Source organism: Rhineura floridana, chromosome 4, assembly GCF_030035675.1.
Source record: "Rhineura floridana isolate rRhiFlo1 chromosome 4, rRhiFlo1.hap2, whole genome shotgun sequence".
NCBI lineage: Eukaryota > Metazoa > Chordata > Lepidosauria > Squamata > Rhineuridae > Rhineura > Rhineura floridana.
Window position 1 is genome coordinate 168,813,717 of NC_084483.1, and position 22,584 is coordinate 168,836,300.

At 41.7% G+C, this 22,584-nt stretch overlaps 1 protein-coding gene across 2 annotated transcripts in view; it reads right to left on the reverse strand.

The window, feature by feature from the left end:
• Positions 1-26: 26 nt before the first annotated feature.
• LYPLAL1 (lysophospholipase like 1) overlaps positions 27-22,584 on the reverse strand; it is a 36,377-nt gene continuing 13,819 nt past the window's right edge. For both annotated transcript variants that reach the window (XM_061625178.1, XM_061625179.1), the window contains 3 exons: positions 14,370-14,539; positions 1,631-1,746; positions 27-289 (listed from right to left, as the gene is read on the reverse strand). In XM_061625178.1, the coding sequence (XP_061481162.1) occupies positions 65-289; positions 1,631-1,746; positions 14,370-14,539 (511 nt within the window). In that variant the 3' untranslated portion in view covers positions 27-64. The remainder of the gene's footprint in view (positions 290-1,630; positions 1,747-14,369; positions 14,540-22,584) is intronic.

Below are 22,584 nucleotides of genomic sequence, written 5' to 3' on the forward strand. Positions count from 1 at the left end.
CACAGAAAACTCCATGCAAAATGGCATTTCTTTCCTATATAGACTCTTCTTTATTGGGCATTAGTCATGGCTGCTCTGGCAATTTCTTCAAAATCCAAGCCTGCAGTTTCTCCAGCTCACTTTTGTTTAGTTCATGATAAAGGTTTGGCAAACTCAGAAATGTAGTCACTACTCCCAGGGATTTTAACATCTTGTTTGTTTCTTCACCCCATGAATACAGAACCAGTTCATCAGCAGTTCCATGGCACTGAAATAACTCTGGTGGTTCTCTTTCAATCTTCTTTAGTGACTATTGGCAAAAGAAACAACTGCACTGTTACAAATCTTTAAAAAAGCAAACAATTAACAATAGAAAATTGAAAGCCAAGGTTTTACCCCTGGATACCCAATGAGGTGCCTATATTAGTGTGTGCATGAAATATCTAGCAAGTTTAAAAGGGAAGCACAATGTCTAATAAACAACTGTCCACTGTCTTCTATTCTCAGACCACTGGTCCATTTAGGCCCATCATTGTTTACTTTAATTAGTAAAAAGTAGCAGAGATCTTTTCCTAGCTCTGAAACTTGAGGTGGCAAAACTGAACCTAGCACCTCGTGCATGCACAGCAAGTGCTTTACCACTGAGCTATGACCCTTCTCCAAGTCTTTGCTGAACAAAGAGGTACTGAAGAGGGGTTGCATCCAACGAAATCATTGTGTGTGCAGAGCAACTTCTGCAAGCAAACAGAACTTGCCCTCCATCTCCTCCCCCCAAATCTACTCTAGGGTTTCCCCCAACCCTCCAGAGCAGATTTGGAGGCAGTGTGGGGAGCATGCAGGGGGAGGAGAGGAAATTCCACTGCACTCTAGACTATAGTCTACTCTAGACTATAATGACTATTCTATAGTCATTATCCACATGCAATGATTTAGTTGGATACAACTCAAGAAGCCTGGAATAAGCAGTTTGATGGATGGAAAGAAATTGGTTAGTCAAGTGGGAAATAGAGAAAAAAGTAGTAAACAGTACATCAACTTCTAGAGAGCACAAGATATAGAAAAGCAGAGACCAGATGCATTAGATTTGAAACATATAACCAGGAAAGTTACCAGTCTTTTTTTTTTTTTTTTGCACTTGTCCTAACAAGGAGACGCAGCACTGGACAACTCATGTTTTGAAATGCTAAACAACCCATGTTGCCTTAAAAGCTAAAAGTGTGGTGGACTTCTTATGCAAGAACCAGATCGTACAAAGAAATCTCAACATGAAACAAAAGAAACAAACAAATAAATTACTGTGGAGAGGGAAAAAAGCAGGCCCCACAAACTTGCCTTAATTTAAACTGAATGTAATGCAATTTGATTGTCTAACACAGGAATAGCCCACATGGTGCCTCCCCAGATGTTGTTGGACTTTAACTCCAATCATCCCTCACCACTAGCCATGCTGGCTGGGGCTGATGGGAGTTCGCTACCAGTGGTCTATAATTATTTACATTCATATAATCTACTAAGCTAGGCCAAACAACAATTCTGGGAATTAATGATAAAACAAAAATGCACTTGACATCAATCACGGATGCACAACCTTCTGAGATTTTAAAAGATCAAACCAAGGGGAGACAGAGTTAACAAAGAGATCAATACCCACCTGGTAAATAGCAGAGTTCTTATTGAGAAAGCTCGAAAGAGCAAACACTCCAGCTACCTCTTGGTGATGCCTATAGGCTAAGTGCATTGCCATGCCTCCTCCCATCGAAAAACCTCCTATGGATATTTTAAGGGGAAAAATAAACATGTTGAAAGCATACAATGTCCAAACATTTAGAGCCCTGAGCAACTATCAGAACTGCTTTTCAACTATGACTTTCTGCTTTCCAAAGACTTACAGGCATACATCCAACACCTATGACTTAATCAAGCTATACGGGCTGCAACTATGTTCACAAAGAAAAGTATTTGCCAAACATCCACAAAGCTCAGTCCATGTTTACTGCAATCAACACTTATAATTTTTAATTTTCCCCAATTCATTTAGGTGTAAGGGCTGTGGTATTATGAGTGACTATTCACAATTTTGGATGAATAAATTAGACTTATGGTTTAGTTGGTGTTACCTCTCTTGTGGCTTGGGACAGAGAGCCTCTGGTCCTCTAGATGTCATTGGACTTCAGCTCCCATCAGTCCCAGCCAGTATATCCAATAGTCAGGGATGATGGGAGTTGGAGTCCAACAACATTTGCAGGGCTACAGGCTCCCATTCCATGTCACAGGCTCCAAAAATTGGTATTTTAACAATGCAATTTTATGCAAGCTTATTTACATAGTTAGGTTCCACTTTGTTCAATGAGGCATGCTCCTAAGAAAATGTACAAAGTTTTGCAGTCTGACAGAGCACTCCTGTACTCAGAAATAAGACCTACTGACTTCAACAGGATTCACTCTCAGGTAAATAAGATTGCAACAAAAAGCTGCTTCCCATTTGTTTCGTCGAGACAGTCGTGCAGTCTCCTAATACAGTGAGAAATTGCACAGGTTAACAAAAAACATACACAGAAGAACACAAATGGGCTCATAACACTGATGAAATCCTCAACTGTATTCTGAAGGAATAGTTCTGCTATGGAAACGTAGGTAGATTAGCAGTCAGGCTGATATTTTATAGATGAACCACAATTAGGTACTTTTTTTTAAAAAAAAAACTGCTCATGAGTCTCTGCTCATTTAAAGCCCTATACGGTGTCGGTCCAGTTTATCTAAAGGAGCGCCTCCAGCATCACCAAATATGCCGCCTGACGAGATCTGCCTCTCAAGACCTTCTCTCGGTCCCACCAGTTAAGACAGCTAGGCTGGTGCGGACCAGAGAGAGGGCATTCTCAGTTGTGGCCCCCACCCTCTGGAACTCTCTGCCATACGACCTTCGCCATGCCCCCTCCCTGGTAGGTTTCCGCCAAGGATTGAAAACTTGGTTGTTTCAGAGGGCGTTTACAGTGTATAGATGTAGGTTGGTGGATTATAATTGTTTTATATGTTAAAACTGTATTATATGTTGTATTTTTAATTATGTACGCCGCCTAGAGTGTCCGTTCATTCGGCCAGATAGGCGGCCTAAAAATAAAATTTTATTTATTATTTATTTATTTCCTTATGCCAGTCGGTGAATGAAGCCATCAACCCTACTTTTGTAAAAATACAGTGGACAAGTTTTGCTCTACATTAATATATTCATGGCTATGAGAACTGCTTTTCAACTATGAATTTCTGCTTTCCAAAGACTTACAGGCATACATGCAACACCTACAACTTAAGCTGTATAGGTTGCAACTATGTTCACAAAGAAAAAGCGCTCACCAAACGTCCACAAAGCCCAGTGATGCATAGCGTGCATACATAAAATTAAGTACATTTTGATGTTTCAGATTACAGAAAGCAAAATCGGGTACACTGAACACTCATTATGAGTTTGTAAATGATTTGCAGTACAATCCTATGCATATCTGTTCGGAAGTAAGTCCCTTTGAAATCGACAGGCCAAGCTAAGTGTATACAGGATTGCAGCCCCCCCTTCTTCATTTCTTTTTCCCTTTCCCCCTTTTTTTAATCCACTTAGTCACTAGCTGGCAAAGCAACCTGCAATTACTCAGCAGCAGTGCTTGATAATGCAGTCACCTGCTGTGGGGGGAACATAACTTGGGCTTTCATGCAGCTTCTGCAATTCAGGGAAAATTGAATGCCAGAAGTTTGTTTCTTAAAATTTGGTTTTGTTGGGAGAAACCTACAGTTTATCACTTAGAAACACTGTGACCTCCAGGTGAATACTGCAGAGTGAAAGCTTTGCAGACCCCAGGCTAGAAACAATAGGTTTTGTTGCAAGCAAAATGCTGTGATTTCAAAGCACCACTCTACACATGGAAGTCTACATGAATCCTATATAAGCTTGTGTTGAATATAACATGTAGACACAGCCAAATCAAGGCAGCTTTTGGGCCAATTTTCAATTTGTAAAGTGCAATCTAAAAATAAAATTTATACAGCAGTATCTAGAGATGGATGAATCAGACTGCTTCTTGTCTGTGTCGATATAGTACGTTCCATTTTAAGTCCACTGCATACTGTTCCCATATTACTCTGCATTTTTTTAAAAATCCATTTGAAAATTTGTTTTCAAATACATACATGATCACAAAATATTATTTAAATAATTATCTCAAATGTACTCATTTCTAAACACATTTTATCCAAAAATATTTTTAATGCATTTTGGTAAGCTTTTTGAGCTAAGACCTCTATTGCAAAATTCGGAGATGTGTGAAATAATAAAGTTATTATTATTATTATTATTTACACCGCTTAACGCCCAGATGAGTGTATTAGTCTAGGATGTGCAAATTAGGTCAGTTCTCTTTAAAATGCAGATCATACAAAATTCTCCTTTATACCTAACAATTACTAACAATTACTAAGATATGCAAAATACTTCATAGATTACCAGAATATATAATATGCAATGACATTGGTGCAATACCACACAGATCGAGATATACAAGGTTTACAGGTGGTGGAGGCTGGTGGATCTGATGTCAGCACCTTGGACACTTTTTTGAAAGTTTGGACTAAAACCCAGAGCAGATTCATTACCCCAACGACATTGGAGCCACCAGCCTCAACTGTTTGCAGGTTTAATAATCTCAGTTATAAGTAGTTAGTTGCCTGTGGGAAAAACATGAAACATGATGTCTTGAAACTACTATTATGGCACCGTGAGGCTTTTTAAATCCCACTGAAGTCACTAGGAACGAGCAGCCTAATTGTACAGAAAATTTCAGCAGAAATGAAGCGGTTGCCATTTCAAACAAGTCATAAATTGGCAACACAGATCATCTGGACATTTGGCACAAACTGGCTAAGCACTGCAGTTGTCCAATTGTCAGTTATTGTAACTGACAATGCTCTTTCTCCAACATGTACAGTTTTATACTTCCTTATTATCCTGTCCATATACAGAAGCGAGTGAATAGGCCCATAACTATATATTTTAAAAAACACAGCAACTTTCATATTCCTTCTCCAGTGGTTCAGTAGCTATGGAAGCCAAGCAACAAACAACAACAAAAAATCATTGTGTGCCTTGCATTATTGTAATGATACAAGGGATCAAAAATCATGCAAGTATTCTGTGGCATGATACTGAGTCTACAGCTCTGTCACAGAAAGTTTATTTTCACTGGCTGCTTACAAAAGTGACTACAGGTGGCAGGGGGCAATTGGCTTGGATCAGCATTTCTGTGGCATACCAAATTACTAGGAAGGAAGGAAGGAAGGAAGGAAGGAAGGAAGGAAGGAAGGAAGGAAGGAAGGACCAGCAAAATTAGGAGAGAGGAAGTGAGGACTTTGTTGGAGGTCACTAAAAATCACATATGGCTTTACTCCATTGCGAGTATAGCAGAGAGGGGAAAAAAATACAGCTTGCACCCAATATTGAAAAAGAGATCAATGTGTTTAAGATGGAGATGGGAGATATGTGGCCCTCCAGATCTTGCTGGACTCCAACTCTCATCAGCCCCAGTCAACATGGCCAATGATCAGGGATGATGGAAATTGTACTCCAGCAACATCTGGAAGGTCAAGGGTTTCCCATCCCTGGTAGGTATAGAAAAGTATTCTATGTGTGTTGCTAATGCAGATCCTTACAGAAGGATATGATACATCTGGGATGTATATTCACAGCCATCAATTGTTATGAGTGACCAGTTGCCATCTAGAATGAGGCCTTTAAATCTAAGGTTTGGTGTGAACCAAGGTGAGGCTATTTGCACATCTAGTAGCAGCTCACCATAGTTACAGAGGTCTTTCACATCACCAGGGATTGAACTCAAGACCATCTGCATGCAAAGCATGTGTTCTGCTATGAACTATGGTCTCTCCGCTATATGTACATAGAATGAACTTAATGTGCACCAATGCTGCAGCACTGTGGGATTGGAGAAGACCTGCCCTGAGATGCATCTGGCATCTGGATGCTTGCTTGCTTGCTCCCCAGGTTTGTTGTCTCTTGAGACAGCTGAGATTCCTGGTAAATTCTGCAAGGACTGGGACCGTGATAGGAGAAAATCACCAGATGCCTTGAGAGTGAGCGTCTGCAACTGGCAGAAGGCTGGCCCTCCCTGGATGTGAGAAGGGGGACGAGAGTAGATGTACCCTGTGTGAAAGGTATTGAGTGGGTCTGGTAGGTTTTGATGATGGGCTGTTGTTACTTATACAGTAGGGCCCCGCTTCCCAGTGCTTTGCTAATGTGGCAGCTTTCATTCCGTTTTAAAGCCAATTTTGCGCTTTTGCTGTATTTTTGTGTCATTTTCGCGCAACACACCCCATTATACTCAATTGGGTTCCGCTTTATGGCAATTTCCGCTTTACGACAGGGGTCCGGAACGGAAACTGCCATATAAGCGGGGCCTGCCTGTATGATGTGTTTAGGATGAGTCTTGGGAAGGACATGGGTGATGCCACTATCTTTCAGTGACCATGGCTTGAGGAAGATATAGCCATGAGGATAACCTACCATGGAAAACAAGGGTAAGGGTACCTGTGCCTTATTCCTTACATCCACCCATGGATGGGTTCATGGTGGTACACAACAAGACCACACTCATCCATGATTTGAACATGGGTGAGGGTGCTGATCTGGTATCTATTACCAAGATCTGGGTGGGTGAGCTGAGAGGAGTTGATCTGATTCAGCTTTGCCCACCTGGATACTCGTTACACCACCAGCACAGGCTGCAGAGACAGAGCAGGGGAGGGTTGCTGTGATCCACAGAACTTCCATCTCTGTCACCAGAAAACCACTTTGTCTTATTTATTTATTATTTGATTTATATCCCACCCTTCCTCCTGGCAGGAGCCCAGGGAGGCAAACAAAAGCACTAAAAACTTTAAAACATCATAAAAACAAACTTTAAAACAAAAACATCTTTAAAAAAGTTTCTTAAAAAAGCTTTCAAAACATCTTCTAAGATTAAAAACATTTTTAAAAAGGTTTAAGAACATATTAAAATGCAATTCCAACACTGACGCAGACCGGGATAGGTCTCTACTTAAAAGGCTTGTTGAAAGAGGAAGATCTTCAACAGGGGCCGAAAAGATAACAGAGATGGCGTCTGTCTAAGGGGAGGGAATTCCAAAGGGTAGGTGCTACTATACTAAAGGTCTGTTTCCTATGTTGTACAGAACGGACCTCCTGATAAGATGGTATCTGCAGGAGGCCCTCACCTGCAGAGCACAGTGATCAACTGGGTATATAAGGGTAAGACGATTTTTCAGGTATCCTGGACCCAAGCTGTATAGGGCTTTGTACACCAAAACCTTGAACCTTTTTCTTGCGCTAGCTATGAGGGCCTGCATTTGGTGTTGGGCCAAGGAGACATAAACTAGGATTGCTTCTGGTGTACTGTCCACCCTGCTGCCCAACGGCTTCTCTGACCAAGGTAGCAGAGACTGACTTAGCTGTGGTGTTGGAGGAGCCCAGAATGATAGTCAGGGTGATTTCAATGTCTATGCTGAGACTGTTTATAGTGTTCTGACTCGAGACTTCATGGCCTCTATAATAACCATGGGACTATCTGAAGTTGTCACTAGTCTGACACATAGGGCAGGGCACACCCTCAATTTGTTTTTTGCTCCAGATGAAGGGGTGGTCTGGATATGGCATGGTGGTGGTGGATGTCACCCCATTGTCATGGTCAAACCACTTCCTGCTGAAGGTTGGATTTACGGCTCTGATCTTCCCCTGCAGGGGTGGTGGACAGATTATGATGGTCCACCCCAGAGACTAATGGAATCCCTGGATTCATGAATGCCCTGGGGCAGTTTCCAGTAGACAGAGCAAGTGGCCTTGTTCCATTGCGGAACAATGAGACGTATTGGGCACATGATCAGAAGTAAAACAACATAACCATGCCTACTGTGTGGCTGTGAGGGCAGTGAAGAAAGCACACTTCTCTGCCTCCATTGCATCCTCATGTAGCCGTCCAGTGAAGCTTTCCTCATGTTGTCCAGCGTCTGTTAACATCAACTCCAGAAAATTGAGCTTTAGACCCTATGGAAGCCCACTGTGAATTGTTTGCAAGGCACTCTGAGGGTAAAGTTGCTCATCTCCATAGCAATCTTGATTCCCCATCCACATCTACTGTAGTACCCAGTGAGTACTGTAATACCCAGTGAGGTGTCCAGTGCAATGTCTGCTGCAACTTCTTAGGATCAGTTTCAGGTGATGCGGCTTGATGACGTGGACAAGGTGCTCCCAACAATGCAGCCAGCAACATGTTGTCTTGACCCTTGTCCTTCTTGGCATATTAAAGCTGGCCAAGGGGTTTTGACTGAGTGGATCTGGGTGTGGTCATTGTGTCTTTGAAGGAAGGAGTGGTCCCAGCCTCCCTGAAAGAGGCAGTGATCTGACCACTCCTGAAAAAGCCCACCATTGGTTTGTGACAACTACCCCCTAGTTCCAAATACCCCTTTTTTAGAGAAGGTGATTGAGAGGGTTGTGGCACAGCAATTGCAAGTACTTTTGGATGAAATGGATTATCTTGACCCATCCCAATCTGGGTTCAGGCCTGGTTATGGGACTGAATCAGCCTTGGTCACCCTGATGGATGACCTTTATTGATAGAATAACAGGGGGAGTGTCACCCTGTTATTCTTACTTGCTCTCAGCAGCTTTTGATACCATTGACCATGGTACCCTTCTGGGCTGACTTGTTAAGATAGTTACTGAAGGCAGAGTTTTACAGTAGTTCTGATCCTATCTCTAGGTTCGGTTTCAGAGAATAGCATTGGGTGATTGTCTTTGGGTACCCTGGCAGTTGTGCTGTGGGGTGCCGCAGGGTACCATCTTGTCCCCAATGCTATTTATATGAAGCCCTTGGGAGTGGTCATCAGGAGATTTGGGGAGAGGTGTCAGCAGTACGCTGATGATATCCAGCTCTATTTCTCTGTAATATCTGAACTGGGAGAGGCCGTGTAAGTCCTGGACTGCTGCCTGGACTTGGTGGTGAGATGGATGAGGGCCAAGAACCTGAGTCTGAATCCTAGCAAGACGGAGGCGCTGTGGGTAGGTGGTTCTCAAGTCTGGATAACTGGTGAATTGCCTCCTTTGGATGGGGTCGTACTCCCTCTGAAAGAACAGATTTGTAGTCTGGGGGTGCTCCTAGATGCATCTTTGTCATTTAGAGGCCCAAGTGACCTCTAGGAGGCTAGGAGTGCCTTTTAACTAGCTTCAGTTGTTAAGACAGCTGCAGCCGTTTCTGGACTGAGATAGCCTGACTTCTGGGGTCCATGCACTGGTAACCTCCAAGCTGGGTTACTGTAATGTACTCTGCGTGGGGCTGCCCTTGCGGTTGGTCCAGAAGCTGCAGCTGGTGCAAAATGCAGTGGCACAACTGCTCACAGGATATTGCCAACATGTTACCCTACTGCTGAAAGAATTGCACTGGGTGCCAGTGTCAAGCAACTGGGCCAAGTTCAAGGTGCTGAGTTTGATCTTTAAAGCCCCATACAGCTTGGGACCAGGATATCTGAAATATCATCTTACGCTTTACATACCCAGTCAATTGTTGCGCTTTGCAGGTGAGGGCCTCCTGCAGATCCCATCTTATCAGGAGGTCCATTCTGCACAACGTAAGGAGTGGACCTATAGTGTAGTGGCACCTACCCTTTGGAATTCCCTCCCCTTAAACATTAGACAGGAGCCATCTTTGTTATCTTTTTATCTCTGTTATCTCTTTTTATCTCTGTTATCTACTTACTGAAAACCTTCCTCTTTCAACAAGCCTTTTAAGTAGAGAACTTATACCAGTCTGCACCTGTGCTGGAATTGCTTTTTAAGATGTTTTTAATTTTAAAATCAACAATGAGGACATTGAACTTGTCAAGGATTATCAATACCTCGGCACAGTCATTAACCAAAATGGAGACAATAGTCAAGAAATCAGAAGAAGGCTAGGACTGGGGAGGGCAGCTGTGAGAGTACTAGAAAAGGTCCTCAGATGCAAAGATGAACACTAAAGTCAGGATCATTCAGACCATGGTATTCCCGATCTCTATGTATGGATGTGAAAATTGGACAGTGAAAAAAGCGGGTAAGAGAAAAATCAATGCATTTGAAATGTGGTGTTGGAGGAGAGCTTTGTGGATACTGTGGATGGCAAAAAAGAGCCCCTTCCATCTTATGCTCAGGTTGTATATGTGTGTAAATAAAACCATAAAGCCTAAAGACACCACAGTCTCCACTGACCTTCATTCAAGGAAACTGAATGTGTGTAAGTGCTGGAACCTCTGGAAGTCTGCCACTGCTTGGAGACTGGGGTGCATGCAACAATCATGAAGCACAGGACAGGGAAAGCTTGGCTAGAACTATCCAGTTACTGAAATGATACTTCCCAGGTTGAATTACAGGGTTTTTTTCCAGTTATGTAAAACATGTAAGATCTTGAACACAAGATATCCTTACTGCATTACTTTATTCTTATTTTGAAAAAACTGTGTGGTAATTCACCTACACTATTTAAATAGCTCAAAAGGAAGTTTCCTTTGGGCAGTCACCAGTCAGTGTGGGCATCTTTGCAAAGCAAAACAGTTCCATGCAAAAACTTATTCCTAAAAAGTGACTTTCCAAACAGAAAAAGGTTGGAATTTTCTGAGATCTTGCTTTTCTAGGACTCGGTACAATGTACTATATTGAGATGCCCTCCCATCCAGTCCTATGGAATACACCTGTTCTTTCTCGTATGCCTCAGTGTCAGCAGGTAAAATAGGAAAACCAGATCAAAGAAACTCTGTTGACTATTTCCCAAGAGCCAGGGCAACGAGCCATCAAGGAAAGGCAAACAGGGACCTTCAAAGAGCAAGGAAGGGCTGGATCCAGAAATAAAACAGGGAAGGTCTGCTCTGGCTCCACCACTCAGGATCTTGGTGGCATCTGGATATGACTGTAGAAGTTCCCACATCAAAAACAAATGTTCTCAACCTTGGTTTATTCTTTTTTTTTTTTTTTCAATAATTTTTATTCAGATTTTCATAAAACATACAAGACGAAATCATAAAACATTCAAAGACAAAAAACAAAATCAAAAATAGTTAAACAAAAAAAAAAAAAAGAAAAAAAAACAAAAATAAAAAATAAAGAGTAAAATATTGACTTCCCATTTGTCAAAGATCAAATCAGTTATAAGTCTATAATATATAACAATCCTGTCTCTTAAGTCATATTATAAAATCACTTTCCTCCAGTAGTTATCTTACTTAATCATCAAATCTCATAAACATTACTTTATTCTTTCCACAAAAAGTCAAAGAGAGGTTTCAATTCTTTAAGAAATATATCTATCAATTTTTTTTCCAGATAAGCATATCGATTAATCCATCTCATTACTAATTATGATAATCTTATTGTCATAACCATAGTCAAAATAAACATTTCAATTAATCCATCACATCAGAATCTGTTAGGTTCAGTAATTTCAGTAGCCATTGTTCTATTATCCCTATTAGTTCCATTTTCCATCTTCCATCTTCAGTAGTCTTGTTAAGTCCAGTAATTTCAGTATCCAATCTTCCATTATCAGTATTCCATAATAATCTTGCTGTCAAAACCATAGTCATATAGTAAGAGTCTGATGGGAATTACCTCTATCCCAAATATTTTCTTGCCATCCATTCTGAATAGGTTGCTGAAATACTGCTGTAAAATCATATCTCTGTTCTTTTTTTCAAAATACACTGGGTCATCTCTTGAAAGTTTTTCCATTGTCACATGGCTGCAGTTAATTCCATAGATTTTCTCTATATTGGGCTCCATCACATCAATCCAGTCCAGAAGATTATCCATGCCATTGATAACTTTATCTCTAGAATCTTCATTAATTTCTTCAGAGATAACATTGAGTTCCAAACAATAGATTTTATTTCTAAAGTCCATAGACTCCAAATCTTGTTCCTGTTCCACGTTTGTTCCAATCTCCGGGATCTCCTCTCTCACAGGGACCCCTGTTCCAGTCTCCAGGGTCTCCTCTCTCACAGGGACCCCTGTTCCAGTCTCCAGGGTCTCCTCTCTCACAAGGACCCCTATGTCTTTAATCTCCTGTGTCTCCAAGCAATAGATTTTGTTTCTAAAGTCCATAGACTCCAAATCTTTTTCCTGTTCCACGTTTGTTCCAATCTCCGGGGTCTCCTCTCTCACAGGGACCCCTTCCAGGGTCACCTCTCTCACAGGGACCCCTATATCTTTAATCTCCTGCTTCATTTTACTCAATTCAATTTTCAGCTCCTTACAACCCTGTCGCAGGTTTTGTTTCGTTATCTCAATCTCATCCATTATTTTCTGAAACATAGTTATTTCCAGATTCTCAGCCACTTTCTTAATTGCCATTTTAAAAGAAAAATATAGGAAAACCACTTCTTATTTCAGCAACAATTGGGTTAATACTCCAAACTTGGTGACATCACAGTATAAACAGAGCAGACAGCCTTATCTCTCCATGCTTAAGTAAACAAAATGCAGTTCCCAGGATCGAAACAATTAATGGCGGTCGTCAGGAAACAGATTCGTCAAAATAAAATAGACCAAAAAGAGAGTAGTCTCAGACAATATAATATTCTTCAAAATAAAAATCTGGAATAGAAATCCCTCTTCTGTGTATATCTTTAGAATGCAAATCCAGGACAGCTTTTTGCAACAAAAACAGAGATAAGCTATTAATTAGTGAGTAGCAGAGAGAAGTTATGGCTCCCCAGTGAGATGTCAAAAACCGATCAATCTGGCAAATCTCTTTTAAACAGCAACAATTTAAGTCAAGTAAAAGAAAAATATAGAAAGAAGGGTGCTTGCCTGTTAGTGCGTTCTCTCTTAGAAGATAAGATGAACGTTCGCTTTATCAGATAGAGCTTGTTGTTGAAAATCCGTCCCACCTTCGTCGGCTGGACCTCGTCCCATAAATTAATGAGATCTGGTCGTCCCAACAAAAATAGGCTTTGAGGTTAATCTCTTCGTTTCTCCCTACCCGGGAGAAGTTTAATCAGTCAAAAAAAAAAAAAATCTGACTGATATATCTGAATAAGCTTCTTTTGAGGCAGGAGCCCGTCTCAAAAGCAGGCACAGGCTAAGTCACCCTTCCCGGAAGTCTCAACCTTGGTTTATTCATTGGTATGCCCTCAGCACCAATTTCACGCAAATGTGAAAAAGTGCTTCACACAGGACATTTTCCCTATAAGTCTAGTCTAACAGGGTTGGCGACCTCTGTTACAGGGCATTTGAACAGGCTCAGAGTTTGTTTAAGAGCTAAACAACATTGGGCACAATCCACATTCTCCTTTTCAAGTGCCATCAAAATGAATGGGTGCTGTGCAAGAGCATGACTATGATCTTAAGGCTGGCTGCAGCAAAGTGGCCAGCACAACCCTCTCCATCAGCTGGGAGCAACTACCATGTAGCTCATTTTCCAGAACTGCTTCAGTGGCCATTCCATCAGGTCATTAAACTTTTATGTAGCTATGCAAAGTAAGTGCTTGAATGTATCTGTTTTCCTAGGCCTAGTCACACGTTATTTGCTTGCAGGGGAATTACTGTGGAATTGAGGAAGTGCTTTCTCCCGTCTGCCCTGCCCTCCCCCCAGACATCGCATATCCTTCCTCAAACAATTGCGTGTTGTGAGTGGCAAAGAAAACCCAATGCAGGAGCACCAGCTTGCAGGTAGAGGTTTCATGCAGCCAGGACACCCGGTTGAAATGGGTTCTTGTCCTCTCCCTATTGCTTTGTACTTTTGCATCGTGCCTAATTAGATTCTTAAAAGTGCAGTCAGGGACTGTGGTATTTTCTCCATCTTAATTTCTGTACTGTGTCTAGACAACTTGAAGCACTTTACAAATAAATTAAATATTATTATTGTGCAGTTGCTAGCTCTTTCAACAGAGTTCTGCACAGCCCATTTTCAAATAACAGAATTTGCTCCAACTCTTACTTTGCTTGGTTCCAACTTTTACTTTGCTTCTCATCCCAACTGGAAACTATGTTCTAGAAACTATGTTAAGCAGTGTCAGGAGACAGCTTATCCCTGCCCCGATTCCTTATGAGGATTCATCTTAAATTAAGCACATAATGGCCTCCCCTTTGCAACAGAACTTCAGTGTTACGAGCCCTAGTAGAACAGTACTTGCTTCCAACTATAATGGCTGGAGATAGCACCTAAAAGGCATTAGCATAACCTCTACCTAAGCATTAAGGGATTATTTGGCTGTTCAAGGCTTCTATAACCACTCACCACATTTTCAGGCTTGGCTCCGCTCACAGGATGAGCTCTCTTACAAACGTCAAATATTTTCTTCCTGTTAAATCTTACCCAAGAGTATCCTGTTCTTTCCAATGCCGTTTTTAACTTCATCATCAATCAAACCCGTAAGTGCTTGACACATCGAGTCAATGGTTTCAATATGTTCTGGGCAATCATTAGAGATCTTATATCTGTCATACCATACATTGGACAAGGACCCTCTCATAGGTGTATACGGTCTGCAAGAAAGTTTGATGAAAAATGTGTGAGAGGAAAACTGTAATATAGTTGCAGAAATTACAAAGTAATTCTATGTCTCCACATATGCTAGGGCTGTGGTAGTGATGGATGGCCATCACTCAACCACCCAGGTGAGCAAGGCTCAAACTACATGCGGCTGTCCCAGTAATTTAGAAAGTGTATACATCATGAGTAAGTACATTTAAGAGCAAAAGGGGTGCCTGAGTACTGGGAGCTGAATCCCTTGCTTGCAATTTATCTCCCCACAGTCCATTGCCCCAGGCAGTATCTTCCAGATGGGTTCATCACTACAATTCAACAGAATGAGAAGAAGGTAAGCATTATTGTTAGGGCAGAGAAATATGCTTACTTAAAATCAAGCTCTTGGACCAATGGACACAACAACAAACCAGGCTTGGTGTCAGGTCCTCTTACAGCTGTAAACTCTCACCAGATGAATTTAGAAAATGCACTTTTCTCAGCCCAAGTTTGTTGTTTGTATCATGTTCATAACAGAGATTTATCCCACAAAGTGAACAAGACTGTAGAGCCCTCCAGATGTTGCTGAACTACAACTCCCATTAGCCCTGGAAAGCATGGACAATGGCCAAGGATGATGGGAGTTGTAGTTTAGTAACATCTAGAGTGCCAAATTTGCCCTCACAGGCTGAATGTAGTTTAAAAACAAAAAAACAACCCCCCCCCGCTAATCTCAACCATAGGCTGATGCTCTCTGGGTATAAAGACCTAAAGAGGGGCTGTGTGTGTAATACTATTAAAACTAGATTCTAAAATTAACTAACTGCATACTGAACCATCATTTTGGAGACCAAGTACTATTCTTTCAGATTATAATTATGGGACTTTAAAAAGTGCCTCCAAACACACAATGTATCCCTGCTTACAACAAAACTTTAATGTGTTTTAATAGATGGTCTTAGGTTATTATGTACACTGCCTTGGTAACTTCTGATTTAAGGACGGCATATAAATATGCCATAAGCCAGTGTAGTATAGCGGTTAAGGTGCTGGATTACGACCTGGGAGACCAGGGTTCGAATCCTCACACAGCCATGAAGCTCACTGGGTGACTTTGGGCCAGTCTCTGCCTCTCAGCCTCAGGAGGCGGCAATGGTAAACCCCCTCTGAATACTGTTTACCATGAAAACCCTATTCATAGGGTCGCCATAAGTCGGGATCGACTTGAAGGCAGTTCATTTCCATAAATGATTTTAATAAATAAAACTTCCCTTTCTCAGCTGTTTAATTAATGAGGAGGCAAAATATGAATTAATTGCCCACTTTCTAAAGAAATTGCCGGAAAATGGCTTCTATCATATCTAATATTGTTTTTCAAACAATATTTTGCACCAACGTGGGCAATTGCTTGTCACATAGTGTGGCACTCAATGCCAGTCCTACTCAGAGTAGATCCACTGAAGTTAATAAACATGGCCAACTTAGGTTCATTAATTTTAACAGGTCTACTCTAGGTAGGACTTACTTAAACACAACCCATAATCTTCTGGGCAGAACACCCCACATGGTAGTGCCCATCCACACAGACTGGGTGAATTTTGACCACCACACTGATGCAATCCTTCTTAAAAGGATGAGTTGAACATATGCTAGCATTGTTAAACTCATGCCAAACTGTGCAATGCCACTCATGCCATTGGGTTTCCACAGGAAGATCTGCTCAAATAGGAGGACTACAAGCAACCACCCACACAGGTACATTGCTGTGCATATGAAGTAAGCTGAAGAACAAGATGGCAGCAGTTCCTTGTATTTAAATGTGGAACTGTCTTTATCATGTAGAACAGGGATGAGAAATCTGAGCCCACCCCCACCTGATAAATTGCAACTCCCAACATCCCTGAACACTGACATTCTAGCTGGGGGTGAAGGGAGTCTAAAAACAGCTGGAGGGCAGCAGTCCCCCTCCCCGACATAGAAGGAAGAGGGGCTTGTGATCTGGTGGTAGGAATGCACAGGTGAGGGAGTCTAACCCTACCTACCTGCACCCACTAATTGCCTCCCCACACCCCATCTCCCTAAGCACCTTTTTCAAAACCAAGTCACTTTTGCAATCAGAACTCAGTTGAACTAAAAAACACTTGAGGAAGTAAGCTGTGTGTGGGAGGCACGTTCTCCGCTGCTCATATGTGCACCTCTTTTACAGATGAAAACACTTGCTGCATGTTTGCCTGAGAGTACATCAGGATTCACTTTTCTGGAACTCACTTGGATACCAGGCATTGTGGAGTTCAAGGCAAATTTTTCTGCAGTGCTTGCCTATATGGCATTTGCCCAGAGCCTACATGGGATTGCATCCTTTTTTTATTCACGTTGTCAACAGATGGGTTGAATGATATGTACCTACAGATCCATAAGCGTGGTTCTTCCTTAAGGGCACCTGGGAACCTTCTTTAGGCACTACAAATGCTACCAGACTTTATACTTGGGTTTTTTTAACATCCTGCAGATGAGTCTTTGATATGAAATGGTTGTATTATTCCCCACTAAGGAGGCCTTGTACAGATCTGCCACTCTCCTTTTCCTGTCTAGTTGGAGTTATTCCACATTAAATTTGGGTTAAATGTGGTTTATAAATATGTTAAAAAAATAGCTGTCACCACCACATGTAATTTGCTCTTATTACCCCAACACACATATGGAGCTTCCCTTTTCCTATGGAACTTCCATATTCTTTTTCAACTGAAACAGCTTGTGTGCAGCCATTCCTCTGTCTGTACCATCTGCCTCCATTAACACTAATGAGGCCCCATCCTTTTGAACAAGACCCATTTTCCTAAATCAGAATGCAAGAGAAACTTTAGTTCAAAATAGGCATATTTAGGAAGGGGGTGCTACTCTTTCTCTCTCTTTCTTTTTGTGTGGCAGAATTTGTAATCCATTCCTTCCAAGCTGAAGCTCTGGAATGCAGCCTGGTTCCAGGACCATCAATCCAGCTGAGCAGCAAGATAAAACATTTGTCAGATAAGGGACGATACAGTCTGGATCTGAAGCATAATTTTAATGGGCAATTAGGGTGTCAGACGGTACAGGGGAACAAACACTGCACTTAAAAAAAATTGCCAGCAGAGTCTTTTCTTGTAAACTGTGTGCGCTAAATCTGGGTAGACGTGGCTATAGCAGGGATGCCATTCCTTCAGCAACAGAACAAAGAGGTTTATTTTCTTTCTTGACATCCAGCTCTGGGCAGATTAATGCACTGGTACTAGCTCCTGACGTCTCTTGGCTCCCATCCCATTGGAAACAGAAGCGTTCACCAGCAGCACGGATGCCAGCGTTTTCAACTACCACACTGAAGAACTGCTTAATGTATGGGTGCTTGCAAAAAGGAAAAAAAAAATTAAAAATGCCAGCTCAGCTTCTTTATTTAAATGCTGTCTGCTGAAATTTCTTTTACTTCTACTAGCCCTACCAAAGTTAAGTCATGTTTTAAGTGTCCCCAGTTTTAATGGGAGTTAATTTAACCACTTGGCTAGATCTCACTCTGTTTAGTCCTTTGCCCATTGAAGATGGATGTATATACTTAATTACTTCCCTAAATCCAAGCCTAGGGCTTTGTAGGAAGGTTTCTTCGTTTCCATGTCCATATATTGTAAGCCATAGACCTAAAATGTAATTAAAAGAATTTCTAACACAAAAAGAAATCTGCCCTACCAAAAACAGCAATATATTTTAAAGATGTTCCTTTGTCACTTATATGCTTCTGAACTTTTAGAAAATTTAGGATGCAAGACTGAAGGATTTGTTTTAAAGCATAAACTGGAATATATTTCAGTAATATTTATTTTGCTGGCAGTATAAAATGGCTCATGGAACACCTATGCATCCAAACGTTGCAACAATATATATTGCTATTAAAAGTTAGCAACCAACTGAGCATTACATGGCAAATGGCTGAACCACTGGCAGCTAAAAGACAACTGGAGGTGAGGGAGGGCCCAACACTTACACTTTGGGGGCTCTGGAGGAGTTGCGATCCTTTTTATCAGTTTATTGAGTCCTCCAGTAGAGAGATCAGCAACGTCTGATGACATAGAGACACTGATTTCAGGTGTGCCTGGTTTTACACTTACTGCTATGTATGCTTGCTTTCTCCTGTAAAGGCCAATTTACACAGTGTAAAAGCACACTTTGTCCCTACTTGATTCCTGGACGAGTGGATGGATGGCAGCTTAATTTGTCAGCTGACTCCACCAAAAAAGCCCTTGGTCAATGGAACTTCCCTTTCTGTATGGCCCATTCACACACATGCAACTCATCACTTGATCTTTCAGTCGTCAAGTTCTGAATATAATCATGTATGAATGGAGGCTCCAGAAGAGACACTGAGGAACCAGGAGCGCAGTTCCTGACTCCTGGGGATACCTGGATACCATGACTAGAAATAATGCATTTCTGGATATGAAGAAGACAAGTATAGAGTGGCAAGATCTCCGGTACAATCTTGCACTCTTTTCTGTCAGTGCCACTTCTGCATTAGGTTTTGCCTGTATCAGCAGAGAACCTGTGGCCCTCCGGATGTTTATTTATTTATTTAATCTGTCCCCCGGCCTTCCTCCCAAGGGAGCTCTGAAGTTCTTGGACTACAACTCCCACACACGTGATCTCCTTAAAGTTGCCTGCCTAAATGCCATCAATTTGCCAAAAGCAAAGAGAGCCAGGAGAAAAGAAATGCAAAAGTCTTAATTCCGCCTACAATTTTTTAAATTGTGCCACCAAAGAGAATCAAAGCATACGTTACGGGCAAGGTTCCCCCCCCCCCGATAAAATAATGAAGAAAATCCTTGACTCTCTCATATACATCTATACAAATCTTGGTCTTCAGAAGGTTTATGAACAAGGATAGGAATCCTCAATCTGAAGGTTTAATAAAATATTTGCTTGAGAATCTAGGTGGGCACTATGCAGTGGATGCTCCCTGACACAGTTTTACTGATTCAGCTCAATTATGATCAAAAAGGCTTCGGATCAAGTAGCTGCCAATCTATCTGAAACAGTGCCAACTGACCGGTAATTCTGTACCAGAGAGAGAGGGACAGGGAGAGGGAGAAATAAAATGTCTGCACTTTTCTACGAAGCCATTTTCAAGGGCTCCACAAACATTTACTTAAATGGAAGGAGATCAAAATTCTTTGCAAAATATATCCTAAAAAGTACATAAGTTATCGGTTGGCTATTGAAAGAGAATATGTAGAGAGTAAAGTGTACTCTCAGGTTATTCATAGGTTAACTCTGGGGGAGTTTTGTGAAAAGTGGGAAGAATTGTGGGAAGGAAATGCTACATAACGCAAAGATTCTTTGATCTAAATCTGGTGAAGGGAAACATAAAAAGGTAGGGTATCATTTCAAAAAGTTGAGACGAAATAATTTTAACTTGACCACGTTAGCTGCTACAATGCCAATTTAAACTATCACTTTCTATTTAAGAGAAAGGAGAAAAAAAGCAGTATTCTTATTTAGACATTAAAAAGAAAACAAAATGTTTAAGTCACACTTCTAGCAGCTGAAACAGCATATAAAGTTGCAGCTATAAGTGCTTTAAAAACAGACGTGGCAGTGGGTGATATTTTTAAAGCCCTAACTTCAAGTCACAGCACATCTACTCACAATAACTGAAAACAGAAGATTAACATTGCAACCTTATGCAGACTTACCTGGAAGTCTCACTAAACAGTGGGACTTACTTCTGAGTAAGTAAGCACATATGGGATGATGCTAGAAGTTATATTTAACCACTGAAAGTTGATGCAGTTGTTGTGTCTACATCATACTTAATTCAACGACTCACGCAAATACAAACCATGATTCCTCCCCAAATTCCTAATGAATAAGTTCGCTAATGTTTGTAAAATTGTTTCGCCACAACTATGAACCTTCTAGAACCCTGCTTTTGAAAAATTCATCCCTTAAATTTACCTCTTGCATGTAAACTAGGATGACGGGGTGGGGGGTCACAGCCTCCAGATGCTGTTGGCCCAACTCCCATCAGCCCTATCCAGCAGAGTCAATGGTCAGGGATGATGGGAATACCTGGAAGGACACAAGTTCCTCATCCCCAACGTAAACAATGAACATGAGCTAGCACACTGCCCCCTTCAAGGCTTTTGGACCTAATGTCATGATACAAGTGTCACAGTTTACTTATTAGCACGCCCTGATTGTCAGCCACAATACTCCAAGCAGGACTATTATACATCCATCATTCATATAAACTACAGGGGAGTCTCATTTGGAGCAGCAGTGACTTTGGAGTCTCTATGCCCTGATCTGTTAATCACAGCTAAGAGAGAATAAATATGTTACATCTGTCCTGATCATTTAGGAAGCGGACTCACACACGCTCCCATTTTTTGTCCATCTAGTCCAGTATTGTATTTCCCCCAACCTGGTGTCCTCCAGATGTTGCTGGTCTAGAAACACAGGAAGCTGCCTTCTACCAAATCAAACCATCTAGGTCAGGAGTGCCTACACACTAACTGGCAGCAGCTCTCCAGGATTTCAGACTGAGACTCTACCAGCCCTACTTGGAAATGCTGGGGACTGAACGTGGGATTATATGCATGAAAGGGAGATGCTCTACTACTGAACTATAGTCTAAAACTCCCATAATCCCTGATCATTGGTGATGATGGCTGGGGGATGATGCGAGTTGTAGTCTGAAACATTTGGAGGCCGCCAGGTTGTGGAATGCTAGTCTGACTGCAGGGAGCTTTCCCATTACCTGTGCAGCTAAGCCTGAATTATGGCAAGGCGGAGACACTGTGGGTGAGTGGCTCTCGTGTCTGTGAAATTGGTTAATTGCCTATCCTTCCACTCTCCCTGAAGGAGGAGGTACACAGTCTGAGGGTGCTTCTGGATACAGAGGGAAGAGGGTGCTTTTGGATCCAGGTGGCTGAGCGGTTTTTAAACTGATGGAGAAGGAACAGCCAACAGAAGCTGAGGAGGGGCAGGTTTGGAACAAATCTCCCCACTGGGATAAAGATAAAAATTTAAATGGGGTAGGCCTATCACTAGGCATGGTGAGCGCAGGGGCACAGGATAGCAATCCAGAGAGGCACAAGTACCACAGGCTAAACCAAAAGTGCCAAAGACATTTGAAGAGAGAGACTGTACGCAAGTGTCTATACGCTAATGCTAGAAGCCTCTGAATCAAGATGGGAGAATGGGAGTGCTTGCTTTTAGAGGACAGCACTGACACAGTAATAACTGAAAACCTGGTGGAACAGAGAAAACCAGTGGACATGGTTATCCCGGATATAAACTATGCCGCCCTGGGTGTCTACTGGGAAGAAGGGTGGGATATAATAATAATAATAAATCAAAATGACAGGAAAGGACATATTGGAGGTGGTGGCGCTCTATATGGGAAAGAGGGCATTGAATCTAGCAAGCTAGAAACGCCCCAGAGACAGAATCCTCCACAGAATCGTTGTGGGTGGTAATACCAAGTCCCAAGAGTAATTTAGTGCTGGCGACATTGTCATCCTCCAATCAAAATGTTCAGGGAGATCTTGAGATGAAAAATGAAACTGAAGAAATACCCAAACTAGGAAATGTTGTAATAATGGGTGACTTCAACTAACCTGACACAGACTAGCTATGTATGTACTCCGGTCACGAGAAAGAAATATAATTCCTAGATACCCTAAATAACTGTGCCCTAGAACAGTTGGTCATGGAACTGACCAGAGGGGCGGTGACCCTGGACTTAATCTTAAGTAGCATCCATGACCTCCTGCAAGATGCAAGTGTTGTCAAACTGATAGGGAGCAGTGATCAAAGTGCTATTAACTTAAATGTAGGTGTAAATGGCCAATTGTCAAGAAAATCAAACATGGTCACATTTGACTTCAAAACAGGAAACTTCCCCAAAATGAGGGGACTGGTAAAAAGCAAGTTGAAAGACATGAGTCCAGAGGGTCAAATCGCTCCCAAATGCTTGCGAGTTGTTTAAAAACACAGTATTAGAAGATCAACTGGACTGTATACCACAAATCAGGAAAGG